The sequence below is a fragment of the Thalassophryne amazonica genome, chromosome 14, assembly GCF_902500255.1.
Source record: "Thalassophryne amazonica chromosome 14, fThaAma1.1, whole genome shotgun sequence".
NCBI classification, from domain to species: domain Eukaryota; kingdom Metazoa; phylum Chordata; class Actinopteri; order Batrachoidiformes; family Batrachoididae; genus Thalassophryne; species Thalassophryne amazonica.
Window position 1 is genome coordinate 89,634,186 of NC_047116.1, and position 19,773 is coordinate 89,653,958.

The following is a 19,773-nucleotide window of genomic DNA, read 5'->3' on the forward strand; positions in this document are numbered from 1 at the left end:
CCTCCAACAGGTGTCTCCACTCCTCAAGAGCCTGTTTCACCGCAAGGAGTTCTCGATTGCCGACGTCATAGTTCCGTTCAGCCGGGGTCAACCTGCGAGAAAAGTAGGCATACGGGTGAAGAACCTTATTGGTCTCTCCACTCTGGGATAGCACGGCTCCTATCCCTGAGTCGGAGGCGTCCACTTCAACCACGAACTGGCGGCTAGGGTCGGGCTGCACCAAAACTGGCGCAGTAGAGAACCGTCATTTCAACTCCTTGAACGCGGCTTCGCACCGATCTGACCAGGTGAAGGGGACTTTTGGAGAGGTCAGGGCTGTCAGGGGGCTAACTACCTGACTGTAGCCCTTAATGAACCTCCTATAGAAATTAGCGAAGCCGAGGAACTGTTGCAGCTTCCTACGGCTTGTTGGTTGGGGCCAATCTCTCACCGCCGCAACCTTGGCCGGATCAGGGGTGACGGAGTTGGAGGAGATGATAAACCCCAGGAAGGACAAAGACGTGCGGTGAAACTCGCACTTCTCGCCCTTCACAAACAGTCGGTTCTCTAACAACCGCTGCAGGACCTGACGTACATGCTGGACATGGGTCTCAGGATCCGGAGAAAAGATGAGAATATCGTCCAGATATACGAAGATGAATCGGTGCAGGAAGTCCCGCAAGACGTCGTTAACCAAGGCTTGGAACGTCGCGGGGGCATTGGTGAGGCCGAACGGCATGACCAGGTACTCAAAGTGACCTAACGGGGTGTTAAATGCCGTCTTCCATTCATCTCCCTTCCGGATCCGAACCAGGTGATACGCATTTCTAAGATCCAGCTTAGTAAAGATTTTGGCTCCATGCAGGGGGGTGAACACGGAATCCAACAATGGCAACGGGTACCGGTTGCGAACCGTAATCTCATTCAGCCCCCTGTAATCAATGCATGGACGGAGTCCGCCATCTTTCTTGCCCACAAAAAAGAAACCTGCACCCATCGGGGAGGTGGAGTTCCGGATCAGCCCGGCAGCTAATGAGTCCCGGATGTAGGTCTCCATTGATTCGCGCTCAGGTCGTGAGAGGTTGTACAGCCTGCTGGACGGGAACTCAGCGCCTGGAACCAAATCAATGGCACAATCGTACGGACGGTGCGGGGGAAGGGTGAGTGCCAGATCCTTGCTGAAGACGTCAGCAAGATCGTGGTACTCAACCGGCACCGCCGTCAGATTGGGAGGGACTTTGACCTCCTCCTTAGCATGTAAACCGGGAGGAACCGAGGATCTTAAACACACCCGATGGCAGGTTTCGCTCCACTGAACCACCACCCCAGATGGCCAATCAATCCGGGGATTGTGCTTCAACATCCATGGGAAGCCCAAAATCACGCGGGAGGTAGAAGGAGTTACAAAAAACTCAATCTCCTCCCGATGGTTTCCAGACACCACCAGAGTTACTGTTTGTGTCTTGTGTGTGATTAAAGGGAGGAGGGTGCCATCTAGTGCCCGCACCTGCAATGGCGAAGGAAGCGCCACCAGAGGGAGCCCTACCTCCCTTGCCCATCTGCTGTCTAGCAAATTCCCTTCTGACCCCGTGTCCACCAGTGCTGGGGCTTGAAGGGTTAAATCCCCGCTCAGGATTGTAACTGGGAGTCGTGTGGCAATCTGTGTGTGTCCCACGTGAATGTTATGACCCCCCCTTAGCCCAGTCTCTAAGGGCGGTTGTTGTCGTTGTGGCCGTTTGGGGCAGTTTTCCTGTATGTGCTCCTTTGAGCTGCAGAGAAAACACTCCCCGCGGACCAGCCTCCTCATTTTGGCCCTGTGCGTTTCCCTAACAACGTCAGCAGGGGGAGCTGTTGCCCCACGGAGCGCTGCGGCTGTGGAGCGTGGGGAGGGCGGCCCCTTTTCGAACCCGGAAGGGAGAGGGGCGGCGCGTATCCAGCCACGTCCTTCGCCTCGCTCCCGACGGCGCTCCTCCAACCGATTGTCTAACCGTATAACGAGATCGATAAGCCCATCTAAATCCCGCGGTTCTTCCCTAGCTACCAGATGCTCCTTCAGGACCGATGACAGTCTGTTTATGAAGGCGGCGCGCAGCGCAACGTTATTCCAGCCGGACCTCGCAGCCGCGATGCGGAAGTCGACTGCATATTCGGCTGCGCACCGGTGCACCCTGCTCTTCCATTGGCTGTCCAACAGATGGGTGACGCCCCTCGGGATCCATGACGCTGGCCGAGATATCCTGTTGTGAAAGTGTAGTGACACGGACCCACAACAGGGGGCGCAAATGAACGGTCAATAGATGAGCCAAAAAAGTAACAATTTAATGTTGTGAAGGTGCACAACAAATACACAGACAATCTCAGAATCTGATAACAGTCAATCCACAAAGGTGATATGTGGGCAGGCTCGAGGATAGAAGACGTCTGTCCTGAGAAGAGCCGGAACCACATGATTTCCGCCGCCACTGAACCTGGTGAATACTGGAGCCGCCAAGTCCTGAATTCCCAGGTGATCACCGTCCCCGACTGTCGAATCTGGTACTGCTGGCGAAGAACAAAGACAGTCAAGTGTGGGTGTGTGTACACCCCGTAACAACAACGGTGGGAATGCCACCTCCACCTCTAACACACACTCGTGCAGCGTCTGTTTAACCACTTATCTGACAGGACGTAGGACGAAACAGTCGCGACCCACGCCGGTCCTCTGGTTGACAGCTGCAACACAATAGCTCTTGGAATCAATTAATACAGGCAGAGAAAGTTACCTCCATAGAAGTACGATATCTCGGCAACGAGGTGGAGATGACGTCTGGTCTTTATGGAGTGAGATGATGTAGAGTAGATGGGTGACAGCTGTCAAGAGATAATGAGTGACAGCTGTCACCCTCGGCTGTGTCCGTGGCGGCAGCGCCCTCTCGTGCCTGAAGCCCGCACTTCAGGCAGGGCGCCCTCTGGTGGTGGGCCAGCAGTACCTCCTCTTCTGGCAGCCCACACAACACTTTTGATTAAGATATAATGTAAAATCTAATATATAAAGCTGACCATGTGTGTGTGTGTGTGCTTGTGTTCGCTATGCACAGTCACAGTAATTAAGAAATTGACACCAAACTATGCTGACTGGGGGCACCAAGAGGGAGGTCAGTGGGGCCCTGAGGTTGAAAGCATACACACGGTCATGGTATAAGTAAATCCATAGCAGAAAAATGGGAGTGATTGAGGCACTTTTGATTGAGATTTAATGCAAAATGTACACCAAATGGGGTTTTCAATGTTAAATTCAAATGTCCACAAAATCTGTAATCTGGATCAGATTCGGATCAAACTGTGTGAGTCTGTAAAATTCATTCAATGTTAAACATAGAGATTTTTCAAACATTCAGAGATTTTTCATGAGTTTGAACTTTGACCTATGACCTTGAAAATTGAATCAGTTCTGCTATCTGCTCAAACACTGAGTGCATTGGCTTGCCTCTACTGGTGGTTGGCTCTCACTGCGGTATTGTATCACTTCCTGTTCCGGAGCACAGCGGTGTTTTTCTGTATCTGTTAGCTGTTTAATCTGCGCAGTTAGATTGATCTAGTTATCTAGATTACGATTTCTTTCCCAGTGTAATCTTTACGTGCCTTAACTAAAGCACTCCTTCTGCTGAATCACCTCTAAATTATTTACACATTATTCACTTTGCGTGTTTTAGGAATCCGCTAGCTTAGCGTAGCTACTAGCTCTTAGCCGATTTAGCATGGCGGCTTCTCCTGTCTCTCCCGCACTTTTCTGCTCTGGGTGTGAAATGTTTAGTTATTCCTCGGCCTCCTTTAGCAGTAACGGTACTTGTAATAAGTGTAGCTTATTCGTAGCTTTGGAGGCCAGGCTGGGCGAATTGGAGACTCGGCTCCGCACCGTGGAAAATTCTACAGCTAGCCATGCCCCTGTAGTCGGTGCGGACCAAGGTAGCTTAGCCGCCGTTAGTTCCCCCCTGGCAGATCCCGAGCAGCTGGGAAAGCAGGCTGACTGGGTGACTGTGAGGAGGAAGCGTAGCCCTAAACAGAAGCCCCGTGTACACCGCCAACCTGTTCACATCTCTAACCGTTTTTCCCCACTCGGCGACACACCCGCCGAGGATCAAACTCTGGTTATTGGCGACTGTTTTGCGAAATGTGAAGTTAGCGACACCAGCAACCATAGTCAATTGTCTTCCGGGGGCCAGAGCAGGCGACATTGAAGGAAATTTGAAACTGCTGGCTAAGGCTAAGCGTAAATTTGGTAAGATTGTAATTCACGTCGGCAGTAATGACACCCGGTTACGCCAATCGGAGGTCACTAAAATTAACATTAAATCGGTGTGTAACTTTGCAAAAACAATGTCGGACTGTGTAGTTTTCTCTGGGCCCCTCCCCAATCAGACCGGGAGTGACATGTTTAGCCGCATGTTCTCCTTGAATTGCTGGCTGTCTGAGTGGTGTCCAAAAAATGAGGTGGGCTTCATAGATAATTGGCAAAGCTTCTGGGGAAAACCTGGTCTTGTTAGGAGAGACGGCATCCATCCCACTTTGGATGGAGCAGCTCTCATTTCTAGAAATCTGGCCAATTTTCTTAAATCCTCCAAACCGTGACTATCCAGGGTTGGGACCAGGAAGCAGAGTTGTAGTCTTACACACCTCTCTGCAGCTTCTCTCCCCCTGCCATCCCCTCATTACCCCATCCCCGTAGAGACGGTGCCTGCTCCCAGACTACCAATAACCAGCAAAAACCTATTTAAGCATAAAAATTCAAAAAGAAAAAATAATATAGCACCTTCAACTGCACCACAGACTAAAACAGTTAAATGTGGTCTATTAAACATTAGGTCTCTCTCTTCTAAGTCCCTGTTGGTAAATGATATAATAATTGATCAACGTATTGATTTATTCTGCCTAACAGAAACCTGGTTACAGCAGGATGAATATGTTAGTTTAAATGAGTCAACACCCCCGAGTCACACTAACTGTCAGAATGCTCGTAGCACGGGCCGGGGCGGAGGATTATCAGCAATCTTCCATTCCAGCTTATTAATTAATCAAAAACCCAGACAGAGCTTTAATTCATTTGAAAGCTTGTCTCTTAGTCTTGTCCATCCAAATTGGAAGTCCCAAAAACCAGTTTTATTTGTTATTATCTATCGTCCACCTGGTCGTTACTGTGAGTTTCTCTGTGAATTTTCAGACCTTTTGTCTGACTTAGTGCTTAGCTCAGATAAGATAATTATAGTGGGCGATTTTAACATCCACACAGATGCTGAGAATGACAGCCTCAACACTGCATTTAATCTATTATTAGACTCTATTGGCTTTGCTCAAAAAGTAATTGAGTCCACCCACCACTTTAATCATATCTTAGATCTTGTTCTGACTTATGGTATGGAAATAGAAGACTTAACAGTATTCCCTGAAAACTCCCTTCTGTCTGATCATTTCTTAATAACATTTACATTTACTCTGATGGACTACCCAGCAGTGGGGAATAAGTTTCATTACACTAGAAGTCTTTCAGAAAGCGCTGTAACTAGGTTTAAGGATATGATTCCTTCTTTATGGTCTCTAATGCCATATACCTAACACAGTGCAGAGTAGCTACCTAAACTCTGTAAGTGAGATAGAGTATCTCGTCAATAGTTTTACATCCTCATTGAAGACAACTTTGGATGCTGTAGCTCCTCTAAAAAAGAGAGCTTTAAATCAGAAGTGCCTGACTCCGTGGTATAACTCACAAACTCGTAGCTTAAAGCAGATAACCCGTAAGTTGGAGAGGAAATGGCGTCTCACTAATTTAGAAGATCTTCACTTAGCCTGGAAAAAGAGTCTGTTGCTCTATAAAAAAGCCCTCCGTAAAGCTAGGACATCTTTCTACTCATCACTAATTGAAGAAAATAAGAACAACCCCAGGTTTCTTTTCAGCACTGTAGCCAGGCTGACAAAGAGTCAGAGCTCTATTGAGCTGAGTATTCCAGTAACTTTAACTAGTAATGACTTCATGACTTTCTTTGCTAACAAAATTTTAACTATTAGAGAAAAAATTACTCATAACCATCCCAAAGACGTATCGTTATCTTTGGCTGCTTTCAGTGATGCCGGTATTTGGTTAGACTCTTTCTCTCCGATTGTTCTGTCTGAGTTATTTTCATTAGTTACTTCATCCAAACCATCAACATGTTTATTAGACCCCATTCCTACCAGGAGACAGACACCCTCTCTACTTTTAAGATTAGGCTTAAAACTTTCCTTTTTGCTAAAGCTTATAGTTAGGGCTGGATCAGGTGACCCTGAACCATCCCTTAGTTATGCTGCTATAGACGTAGACTGCTGGGGGGTTCCCATGATGCACTGTTTCTTTCTCTTTTTGCTCTGTATGCACCACTCTGCATTTAATCATTAGTGATCGATCTCTGCTCCCCTCCACAGCATGTCTTTTTCCTGGTTCTCTCCCCCAGCCCCAACCAGTCCCAGCAGAAGACTGCCCCTCCCTGAGCCTGGTTCTGCTGGAGGTTTCTTCCTGTTAAAAGGGAGTTTTTCCTTCCCACTGTAGCCAAGTGCTTGCTCACAGGGGGTCGTTTTGACCGTTGGGGTTTTACCTAATTATTGTATGGGCTTGCCTTACAATATAAAGCGCCTTGGGGCAACTGTTTGTTGTGATTTGGCGCTATATAAAAAAATTGATTGATTGATTGATTGATTGCCTATGAGGATATGAATCTTTATTAAAAATTTCATAACGATATATGAAAAATTGTGGGCTTTCACAACCAGACAAACAAACAGGTGTGAAAATATAACCTCCTCCGACTTCATTCACGACAGTAATAAATGTCATGATCTTGTAAGTCTCCAAATTCAAAGGGCAAATCATAATAAAAACTGATTCAAATTTTGGATAATTTTGATGTGCCACAGTAATGTAAAAACCAAGTTTATTTTGCTTATGTAATATAACATATCTATCAACTAGTTGTTGCTTTGACATGTCTGGGCTTCTTGCAGGTAATTAGATCATCTGGCTACCACCAAGTCACAGCTGCTTCTCAAATGTTTGCAGTTTATTGCAAAACACAATAAAATGCATGGGAAGGAGCAGATTCTACTTATTTTTTCTATTTATTTATTTACTTATATATTTTTTGCAGTTCATTGTGTACTGAAAATCCTCTCTGTTGGTTAAGTATTTCACGAGTAGATGTTGTGTAGAGTAATACACACCCTGATTAAAAAACAAACAAACAAACAAAAAAAACATGCTGCCAATGGAAGCTCCTCTCACTTATTGACACATGTCCCTTATCTGTTGTTAACAGAATCACATGACATCAAAAAGAGGAAGAACCACAGACGTACTGGCAGGTGGATCACTTCTGTTTTCAAAACTGTTTTACTTGTGGACAAGTATTAGAGTTCATGCATATTGACAATATTAAATATCATACAACATGTTTAGAAAAATACAAAAACTAGTGGATATAGTTCTCCATCAACTGGCCTCAATAAATGCTAAGCATGAGATCAATGCAGAGCTGAAGAAAACTTTCAAAATAAAGGCAGTGGGGAGTGGGGGAGCACTGGGGACTCACAGTCTCATTACGAGGTGAAGTGGGTACGAGCATTTAAGGCTGTGCGATGAACCAAATTTCCTTTGTTACAGCGATATGATCATGTACGATGAATCTGTCACAAAAGGGGCTGACTAAAGTGCAATGAAAAAGAGAAATTGTTTTATTTACCCACACCATGATGCGAGGTAAGATTTGACCCAGAAGTGCTTACTCAACGTGTGTGTGTGTGTGTGAGTGGATTTTATTTTATTTATTAATTTAGGTCAAACTGTTGTGTCAAGATAAATGGAGGAGTCAGAACCCACACTGTGTGATTTAAGATGGTGCTAAGAACGATCATCTGTTCAGTAAAACACCAATCGAACACCACCGGAATTTGTGACCAAAATTCCGTGGCTGACAACATTTTGTTGACTTAAGACAAAAGGACAACTTCTGATTCCACCAAAAACTGACTCGAGTGGATGAGTGAGAAAGACAGCAGGTAAAAAACAAAACAACAAAAACTCATCAAAAACAAGTGAATTTTCATTCAGAACACACTGACATTAGCTCCACTGTAATGTTGCTAATAATGTTCAAGAATTCTCAAAAGGTTTACGCTGAATGCCGATTGGTCCGCCAGGATTTTCAGCGATAATATGATGAAAAGAGCATGTTTGAAGCTAAATGCAAACATGCAAATTAGCTGAAGCTAAATGACTTATATGCATCACATTTGCCGATTATTTTTATTTATTTATTTTCTGTGGCAATGTTGTATGTATCGTCCCTTAGTTACTTCATACACTTTCTTCATTAACAGCTGCGGACAACTTGTGGGCTGCTGCTGAATGTAATTAATAAAGTAACTCATAATCTAACTTGGTTATTTTTAAGATTTAGTACTCAGAAAAGTAACTATTAGTTACTTTACTGATAAGTTACTTTGCTGATTGCTCAATCTTAAGTGTAATCAAGTTAGATTATTACAGTTTTATTAGTTACATTACAGTTTTATTAGTTACATTACAGTTTTATTAGTTACATTACAGTTTTATTAGTTACATTACATTACATTACTTATTAGTTGCTAATGAAGTAACTGTATAAAGCAACTAAAAAAGTAACTTTTCAAAAATAAATATGTTAAACATAAAAGTAAACATTGCACACGTTTTAAGCACAAGAAAATATAGAAATGTCAACAGTGATTTGAATTTATAGAATTAAAGAATGGGGAGGTTTTAATTGGCACCCGTAATGAAAACAAACAATCTGAACATTACAAATTCTGCAATGGAAATATTACATTCCGCCGCCATTATAATATTTTGATCATTTCTGAAACTCTGCAATACCACTGCAGTTACTAGTTACTAGTTACCACTGCAGTTACTTAGTAACTGCACTGTGATTGTTGATTACTTGAAACACAAAACTTGTGGTTATTTGCATTATGGTAATCAATGTAAACACAGGGTTTTTGTTGCATGTGCTGAACAATTTAAAGATTGAGATTATAAAGATTAAGAATGCAAATAATCTTATTCATCTTTCTACTATGTATTTTCTCACTGAATAATGGAAGTTATTTAATTGGGCATATGTAAAAAGCGTGACAGAGCCCAGACATAATGAAGAAGCAGCCCTCAGAGCCTATACAGTTTACACAGACAATAACAATTTCACTTTATAAATGAATTATTGTTCTACACAGTGACTTTGGAATAATTAAAATTCTTGCAAAGTGCTGGAAGGAAATGTTGATCTTTAGGGCCCCTTCACACATAACATGATTGAGGCAGAATGGTGGACGAAGGAGGAATTGCATGCCAACAGTGAAGATCGGAGCCACCTCAAACACCTCGTCCAGCTGTCACTACAACCAATCACCAGGGTTGGGTAGAATTACTTTGAAATGTAATCCAAAAGTAATCAGATTACAAGTAATCCAAATGTATGTACATACATACATGTAATCCACATGTATTCTTTCAAAGTAATCATACCCAACCTTGCCAATCACACACACAAGCGGCCAAAAGACTGTGAGTGCCCTGCGAGTGCCCATTCGACCACTCTCTCAGCAGGCGTTGGCAAAATTCCAGGTGTCACACATGAACATCTAACACCACTCGCTGGACACTTAGAAAAGGCGGGGCTATTTCCGCTCCTAGCATGAGAGGAGAGAGCAGGCGATCACATTCGAGCTGTCCATGCAACATGAGTGTGGTGTAACCGAGCAACACATGGTTGTGATTGTGCCAACCCCCCCCCCACACACACACACACATATACACACCATGAATCCAACATTGTCAGCTGTGGCTGAGGGTCCCGGAGTCCGGTTGCTGTCCAGCGCAGTGTGATGCTGTCATAGCTGACTGCTGTGTACTGCAGCTCAGCTGGTGAACACACAATGCACATGTGTGGGCGGGCGCTCATGCTCTCATGACATGCTAATAATTTCGTGCTGATACAATCACATAAGGGGAGGCTGATGCCGCTTCCGCCGCATAAATTGTAGTTTGCATGACAGACAGAAAGAGTGGAAATTAAATAAAACAAATAAGGGTAAAGGCGTGAACTCATTCATGTGTGCTGACTTTGCTCATACACTTTGCTGTGGACCCACAGCGTCTGTCAACTGACTGCAGACCGACTGACAACTAGACCTGACCATGCACACAAGGTGGTAAAGTAAAAACAGACACCACACAGATGCAGGACAAAAGAATAATAATACATATATAAAATAAAAATAACAGACTAAAGGAAAGGAGAGTGAGCCTCCTTTTTCTGTGAGCTGATGAGGTCTGCAGACAAATGTGGGCATGTCCCCCTGTGACTGGTAGCTGTTCAGATATCTGTACTTGCAAATCACAGCCAGAGAACACCTGTAGTGGCTTATAGAATATGACATTGCATAACTGCAGTGCGGCGCAGACGTCAGCTTGCTGTCCTCATGTGGAAATAAAATAAAAGACATATCGCTTCAGCTGACCGCTGCGTCAGTGCGCCGCAATGCTGGCAAATATCGTGCCATGCAGAAAATCACCTCACAAGATGTCTCCGCGACACATGTGTCTGCAGAAATTCCCCACTTTGTAATAATTAAAACACGTCACATTTGCAGAGGCTAACTGGATGCTGTACACGCCACACTGGCTGATGTGCTCACGATGCGAGAGCACGGCTCTTCATGACACAGAAGCCCGGCTGTTGCGTCTCTTCATGAGACGAGCACATCAGGTAATGTAATGTAAAACATAAAAGGGAGAACAGTAATCCATGTCATTTCATTACTTCCTGGTGTACGTCTAGGCAGAGGATAAGTCCACTCTTTGTAACAGGAATTAAGTATTATAAATTGTGGTGTTTTTTAAATTTTTTTGCTCCACTGTTGTGTGCCTGACTTTCCACATGCTCGCAGTGTGTTTGTGTGCGCCAACATGAGTGTGCACAAAACCACTGCCACAGTATCGTGCACGCCTGACCTACCGTGCGTCTCTCCTGACAGCAGGTGGAATGTTTTGCGCTTCCCCATTTCATTTTTGTTTGCGGATTTTCTTCGGGTTTCTGTGTCTTTCGCCCAACATCGTGTTATGTGTGAAGGGACCCTTAAGAATGTACAGACATGCCAAAACTGAAATAGTCTTACCCCATTTGATCTGCGTCTTGAGGATTAGGAGGATTAGGACTGTGGTTACGCTGATGGGACTTCCTAAGTGGAGAGAGAAAAAAAAATAATTGTAATAGAACTGAAGGTTACACTGCCGGCAGTGACATCAATAATTTAGACCTCAGAAGATAAGATTCTGTAACAGGATGTGCCCTTCAAATGCAGTGGTACTTCTTCAGCTATGACTCACCTCTGAGCAATGCTTGTTTCTACTTTACTCAATCTGAAGGCATTTGACCTTTCCCTTTTCAGTGACAAGCTCCTTGGGGTGTATTGACCTAAACATCAGGATTTTTTCAAATGTTTCCTTCTTACAGCAAACTACCTGACTCCATTTTCAACCAAGACCGCCAAAACTGAGATCATCATGACCAAAAGAATAGTGCATTGAAAGTAAGACAAGACCAAGATTTTGAGGAGTTGCGATCAAGTCAAGACCAAGACCAAGTTAAGGAGAGACCAAGTGAAGTCCAGGACCATGACAGCGTGGCTGCCACACTGCATAAAGTATCTTATAGACAAAAGTAAGCTGTGGGTGTATGTATGTATATCTGCCTGTCCAAATGAGGACTGGCCTGTTGCTCAGCAACTGTAACCACAACAACTGATTGATTTTGAAGACAGGGATGGAACAGGGAATGTCCAAATGACCTCTGAATTTATTTCGGATCTTCTCTAATCCACAGAGGGTCAAAGTTATACATACAGGCTCTAATATATACATACACCCTGACTAATGTGTGGTTAAATATCCCTTAGCAAGCTGCACCTCGACCAGATGTTTTTGGTAACCATAAACAAGTTTTTGGCTAGATTCTGGCTGCATATTTGACCACTCTTCTTGGCAGAATTCTTGAAGTTCATTTAAATAGGTTCCTGGTTCAAGACCAACCATACTCATTATCCTCTTGCACAGAGACTGCTGGGATTAAAAACGTGAATGCAGGTCACAAACCATAAGTCGCAAAACACGAATGTCATTCATGATATACGAGGTCTGTTAGAAAACTATTCGACCTTTTAATTTTTTAAAAAACTATATGGATTTGAATCATGTGCGCTTGCATCAGCCAAGCTTGAACCTTCGTGCGCATGCGTGAGTTTTTTCACGCCTGTCGGTTGCATCATTCGCCTGTGAGCACGCTTTGAGTGAGCAGTGGTCCACCCTCCTCGTCGGATTTTTATTGTGAGGAAAATGTCTGAACGATTTGGAGCTTTGCTGCATCAAATTTTTCCAGAAACTGTGAGAGACAGCCAGGTGGAAACCATTCGGAAGATTCAGACGGCTTTCAGGGACGATTCTATGGGGATCACACAGATTAAGGAGTGTTACAACCGGTTTAAAGACGGCGCACAATGGCGGAGGGCGCACTGCGCTCCGAGCGGCGATCAACAGGTTGAAACGACCAGATCATTTCCAAACTGAACGCTGTGTTGATCCGGGATGTCGTCTGACTACTACAGAAATGGCAGAAGATGTGGACATACCACTTTTTCGGCACATTCCACTGTTATAGGCGTTTTTGTCATGAAAAGACATGCAGAGGAATTCGCCACGGAGCGCTAATGGCGCGAGACAAAAGCACCTCCGTGTTGGTCTCGCAGGACATGTTCTAACATGCCCAGCTCTTGCACCATTCGGAAGATTCAGATGGCTTTCGGTGGCTTTTCAGTCGTGTGACTATTCGAGAAATTGTGGACGAGCTGGACATGCCACAACATGTCCTGTGAGGCTTCATCACGGCGTTGCTTTTTGTCTCTTGCCATGAGCGGCTCCGTCCCGACGCACAAATTCCTCCGCATGTATTTTCCTGTAACAGTGGAATGTGCCGAAAAAGTGGTATGTCTTCTGCCATTTCTGTAGTAGTCAGACGACGTCCCGGATCAACACAGCGTTCAGTTTGGAAATGATCTGGTCGTTTCAGCCTGTTGATTGCCGCTCAGAGCGCGGTGCGCCCTCTGCCATTGTGCACCGTCTTTAAACCGGTTGTAACACTCCTTAATCTGTGTGATCCCCATAGAATCGTCCCTGAAAGCCGTCTGAATCTTCCGAATGGTTTCCACCTGGCTGTCTCTCACAGTTTCTGGAAAAATTTGATGCAGCAAAGCTGCAAATCGTTCAGACATTTTCCTCACAATAAAAATCCGACGAGGAGGGTGGACCACTGCTCACTCAAAGCATGCTCACAGGCGAATGACGCAACCGACAGGCGTGAAAAAACTCACGCATGCGCATGAAGGTTCAAGCTTGGCTGATGCAAACGCACATGATTCAAATCCATATAGTCTTTTAAAAAAATAAAAAGGTCGGATAGTTTTCTAACAGACCTCGTATATTTTCTTTTGGTTTAAGTAGTTTATGAGACAATTACTTCAAGAAAACGTGACCACAAACTCTATCTCCGCAAAAATAATTTTGGACATCATAATCACATAACTTACCTACAACTTATATCCCGCGTATGAGGGATGTATCAGACATACTCTGGCATATGTCAAAAATATTGAACCCAAACCTTTTCAACGTACTTGGCATATTATGACGTGCTTCAGCATGCTGTTAACTTATACAACTTACCCATAATTTATTAGCTGTATGCCAGGGTTTTTAATATGGTCGGCATACGCTGGCTAAGTCATCAAGGTGTGACAGGGGTGTTACCTGTACACTGCTATATGCAGCCATTATTGTATGTATATTTTCCAATGTTTTCGCTGAAAAAAATTAGCCCTAGCTATATTTCACAACATACTGGTGGGCTTAAATTCACTACATGATATCATTCCAAGCAATAGCTGCACTATATATATATATATATATATATATATATATATATATATATATATATATATATATATATATATATATATATATATAAAAATTTAAAATATGTGCATTATACTTGTTTAATGTGAATTTTATGTTCTTTAAAAAACTAAATGTAAACTAATGTTTTGAAACAACTAGCATGTTCATACAATGAATATTTATAAAGAGCTAAATCTAACACCTTAAAAATCAAGCTTGGTCTTTGAATGAATTAACCATAAATGCGTTTTAGCAAAAAATGCATTATTGTGATATATTCTTGGGTAATAGGCTAAATTGTACATCTTTGTTTTACACTCAAATAGAAAAAAATATCTAATCTATAAAACATTGCACTCATAAATAACACAACTTAGTGAATAACATGCTCAATATAATTTATAATGAATGTGATATAAATGTGTAGTTTAATAATATAACTGTCCATTCGGTTTTTAAATGAACATTGTCATTAGGTACAGCCAAAAAGCCTACGGATTGTTACGTGTACAGCTAATATATGTTTAAGGATAAAAAAATCACAATCACAACATTACCTGTACACCTATAGAATTATTTTAATAATAATAATTCTATTCTAATTCTATTTCTTAGATCTTGTTCTGACTTATGGTATGGAAATTGAAGACTTAACAGTATTCCCTGAAAACTCCCTTCTGTCTGATCATTTCTTAATAACATTTACATTTACTCTGATGGACTACCCAGCAGTGGGGAATAAGTTTCATTACACTAGAAGTCTTTGAGAAAGCGCTGTAACTAGGTTTAAGGATATGATTCCTTCTTTATGTTCTCTAATGCCATATACCAACACAGTGCAGAGTAGCTACCTAAACTCTGTAAGTGAGATAGAGTATCTCGTCAATAGTTTTACATCCTCATTGAAGACAACTTTGGATGCTGTAGCTCCTCTAAAAAAGAGAGCTTTAAATCAGAAGTGCCTGACTCCATGGTATAACTCACAAACTCGTAGCTTAAAGCAGATAACCCATACGTTGGAGAGGAAATGGCATCTCACTAATTTAGAAGATCTTCACTTAGCCTGGAAAAAGAGTCTGTTGCTCTATAAAAAAGCCCTCCGTAAAGCTAGGACATCTTTCTACTCATCACTAATTGAAGAAAATAAGAACAACCCCAGGTTTCTTTTCAGCACTGTAGCCAGGCTGACAAAGAGTCAGAGCTCTATTGAGCCGAGTATTCCATTAACTTTAACTAGTAATGACTTCATGACTTTCTTTGCTAACAAAATTTTAACTATTAGAGAAAAAATTACTCATAACCATCCCAAAGACGTATCGTTATCTTTGGCTGCTTTCAGTGATGCCGGTATTTGGTTAGACTCTTTCTCTCCGATTGTTCTGTCTGAGTTATTTTCATTAGTTACTTCATCCAAACCATCAACATGTTTATTAGACCCCATTCCTACCAGGCTGCTCAAGGAAGCCCTACCATTATTTAATGCTTCGATCTTAAATATGATCAATCTATCTTTGTTATTTGACTATGTACCACAGGCTTTTAAGGTGGCAGTAATTAAACCATTACTTAAAAAGCCATCACTTGACCCAGCTATCTTAGCTAATTATAGGCCAATCTCCAACCTTCCTTTTCTCTCAAAAATTCTTGAAAGGGTAGTTGTAAAACAGCTAACTGATCATCTGCAGAGGAATGGTCTATTTGAAGAGTTTCAGTCAGGTTTTAGAATTCATCATAGTACAGAAACAGCATTAGTGAAGGTTACAAATGATCTTCTTATGGCCTCGGACAGTGGACTCATCTCTGTGCTTGTTCTGTTAGACCTCAGTGCTGCTTTTGATACAGTTGACCATAAAATTTTATTACAGAGATTAGAGCATGCCATAGGTATTAAAGGCACTGCGCTGCGGTGGTTTGAATCATATTTGTCTAATAGATTACAATTTGTTCATGTAAATGGGGAATCTTCTTCACAGACTAAAGTTAATTATGGAGTTCCACAAGGTTCTGTGCTAGGACCAATTTTATTCACTTTATACATGCTTCCCTTAGGCAGTATTATTAGACGGTATTGCTTAAATTTTCATTGTTACGCAGATGATACCCAGCTTTATCTATCCATGAAGCCAGAGGACACACACCAATTAGCTAAACTGCAGGATTGTCTTACAGACATAAAGACATGGATGACCTCTAATTTCCTGCTTTTAAACTCAGATAAAACTGAAGTTATTGTACTTGGCCCCACAAATCTTAGAAACATGGTGTCTAACCAGATCCTTACTCTGGATGGCATTACCCTGACCTCTAGTAATACTGTGAGAAATCTTGGAGTCATTTTTGATCAGGATATGTCATTCAAAGCGCATATTAAACAAATATGTAGGACTGCTTTTTTGCATTTACGCAATATCTCTAAAATCAGAAAGGTCTTGTCTCAGAGTGATGCTGAAAAACTAATTCATGCATTTATTTCCTCTAGGCTGGACTATTGTAATTCATTATTATCAGGTTGTCCTAAAAGTTCCCTAAAAAGCCTTCAGTTAATTCAAAATGCTGCAGCTAGAGTACTGACGGGGACTAGAAGGAGAGAGCATATCTCACCCATATTGGCCTCTCTTCATTGGCTTCCTGTTAATTCTAGAATAGAATTTAAAATTCTTCTTCTTACTTATAAGGTTTTGAATAATCAGGTCCCATCTTATCTTAGGGACCTCGTAGTACCATATCACCCCAATAGAGCGCTTCGCTCTCAGACTGCAGGCTTACTTGTAGTTCCTAGGGTTTGTAAGAGTAGAATGGGAGGCAGAGCCTTCAGCTTTCAGGCTCCTCTCCTGTGGAACCAGCTCCCAATTCAGATCAGGGAGACAGACACCCTCTCTACTTTTAAGATTAGGCTTAAAACTTTCCTTTTTGCTAAAGCTTATAGTTAGGGCTGGATCAGGTGACCCTGAACCATCCCTTAGTTATGCTGCTATAGACGTAGACTGCTGGGGGGTTCCCATGATGCACTGTTTCTTTCTCTTTTTGCTCTGTATGCACCACTCTGCATTTAATCATTAGTGATCGATCTCTGCTCCCCTCCACAGCATGTCTTTTTCCTGGTTCTCTCCCTCAGCCCCAACCAGTCCCAGCAGAAGACTGCCCCTCCCTGAGCCTGGTTCTGCTGGAGGTTTCTTCCTGTTAAAAGGGAGTTTTTCCTTCCCACTGTAGCCAAGTGCTTGCTCACAGGGGGTCGTTTTGACCGTTGGGGTTTTACATAATTATTGTATGGCCTTGCCTTGCAATATAAAGCGCCTTGGGGCAACTGTTTGTTGTGATTTGGCGCTATATAAAAAAATTGATTGATTGATTGATTGATGTTTTACAATTCATTGTTTGCGGATAATTCATGATTTACAACAGATTCACGTTTTGGGGGTTACCCCCCATGACCTTGAATTGGAATACAAAATGGATGGACATTGCAAACTTATATTGCCAAAGTAGAGTTGAGTCACAGAAGACATAAAAAGGACTGTGAAAAGGAAGTTACTTTATCCACAACTTCTACCACACCAGACTGATAAAACAGTGGTCAGAGACTTTGGCTCAACAGAAATTAGCGCAAATGTGTGCAGTTGCCTTTTTACCACATTATAACCACAGATCCCTGAAACTGCACAGTCAGATAGCAACAAAACGGCCATTAAACAGAGTCTGACAGTGAGACACGTCCTATAGGGGGCAAGTGAACAGAACCAAGGTGCCAATTACATGCTGTCTGTTTGCAGTAATACTGCAAATTCACACTACTGACTGTGAGAAATTTGGCAACAGTGCAAATACTGTATGTTGTCATTCTGTGATGCAAAGCTGTCTGCATGGCCACATGTAGTACAACACAAACATTGCAGGAGTGCAGATGTGCAGTTGCTTTGCAATCGAATGTAGTTGCATGTTGGTTGAGCACGCAGCACCGGAACTCAGCTTGATTCACTGCAATCACCAGATGACCGCCATTTTCCAAGTCATAAGGAGGCTGCTGTTCTGTTTTTACTCCAGTCTAACTGGGGCATAAAGGTGAAGATACTGTTGACGAAATAATCTAATCAAACCACAGGTTGTAGTTGCAATGATACTTATAGAAGGATGCCAGAGTAGAGACACAGACACCTCCATTGTGTGAACAAACTGTCAAAATTTTGCAAGAATGAAGTAACCGTCATGGAGAAACAAGCAGAATACACAAGTACCTTGTGTATTTTGAGACATTAAGTTCAATACTAGCTCTGTCAGACATTTATGTGCAGTAATGCCTGAGTTTACCTGTGGACAGCAGGTGCAGCAGGTGTAGCGGGATTTGAGACATCGGCAAAGCGGCGTCTGTGGGAGACTCACCTGGAAGAAATCCTCTTCAGGAGACTGGTTCCCAGGCCTCCCTCCAGCCTGCTTGTTTCACCAAACACAAGTACGAGAAAACACAGAGCTCAAAATGTCTGCTGCACTGCACCAGGTGTTTGGAGAATTGAAACGTCTGGCTGTGCATCACAGTTTCTTTGCCTTAACCAAGACCTCAGCCACTTCCTGTGCTACTTCTCTCTTGATGCTTTTCACCTCAACATGTCACACGCTGCATGATGTGAGGCAAAAAGGACACTTTTACATATGATTTCGACTTTAAGGTTTTTAATAGTAAATATATATGCATTTTGAAGTAAAGTTGTAAGTAAAACCATTTGTCATTCATTTTTGATTTGTCTACAAAAATTAATCTATTTTTCAGGATCGAAGCTGATGGTGTTTTGCTCATATTACACTCCATTTTCAGTCCTCTTTGTTCAATTTTTGACATCACCTGTTTGGCTCACTTTCCTGTCGTGTTCACTGAGAAGTACTCTGATTTCATATATCATTAGATAAGATACATAAATAATGAAAAATGTGCTGCTCATGTCTATTTCAGGTGTGCTTGTGGCCTCGGCAAGGTATTCTCTGTCATCCCTGAAGGTTACCATTAATGTTAATTTATTGTCAATACAGCATTTAATATATGAAAGGAACAAAATTTCATATTCAACCCATGAGCTTCAAAATATCAGGCAGGAATGACAGGCTTTCTTCACTTGCACGCATGCACACATGCACGCAACTGCAACTATTGCTATGTTCTAAACAAACAAATTTTTTTTTTAAATATTTAAATGTTTAGAAATTAAAATACTTTCTTTTTTCTTTCAGCTGCCCATGGTTCAGGCACAGAGCCGCTTTGGGATTTGTCACAAGTTTTACATGGGGTGTTCTTACTGACAGCAGCTCCAGTTCTGTAAGTGCAGCATGGCTCCGGGTAAGGTAAACACTTTAACACAGCATAAAATATACTTAATACTAAGCGATGATCTTGACTTCGTTATGAGAAGTCACAGTCAACAAGTTGTAAAACTTCATCGTGTTAAGCCAAGAGTACTTGTAAAATGAGGCATCAGATGTTTTGTGGAATGCAGTTTTTTTTAAATAATAATTTGTATAATTTTAACTGTTCCAGAATTGACCTATTTCCAAATGTCAAAATTGTGTGAAAGTATTTTTATAAAACTTTTACAGAAATTATTAATAAGCATGCTCTTTTAAAAAACATACTGAGGGAAGGCTCAGATCTCAGGACTCTTATTTATCTGGCTGGCTTATATTTAGGTATCTGTGTAATAAATGTGCTTTTAAAATAAATAAATATAATAAAAGCTAATTATTTTCTTAAAGAGCAAACAACT

The 19,773-nt window shown here is 42.1% G+C and overlaps 1 protein-coding gene across 3 annotated transcripts in view; it reads right to left on the reverse strand.

Annotated features, from left to right (window-relative positions):
* si:rp71-68n21.9 (kelch-like protein 9) overlaps nucleotides 1–18,555 on the reverse strand; it is a 74,775-nt gene extending 56,220 nt beyond the window's left edge. For all 3 annotated transcript variants that reach the window (XM_034186769.1, XM_034186770.1, XM_034186768.1), the window contains exons 1-2: nucleotides 18,404–18,555; nucleotides 11,197–11,259 (exon numbers count right to left, since the gene is read on the reverse strand). In XM_034186769.1, coding sequence (XP_034042660.1) covers nucleotides 11,197–11,201 — 5 coding nt within the window. In that variant the 5' untranslated portion in view covers nucleotides 11,202–11,259; nucleotides 18,404–18,555. The remainder of the gene's footprint in view (nucleotides 1–11,196; nucleotides 11,260–18,403) is intronic.
* Nucleotides 18,556–19,773: the final 1,218 nt, after the last annotated feature.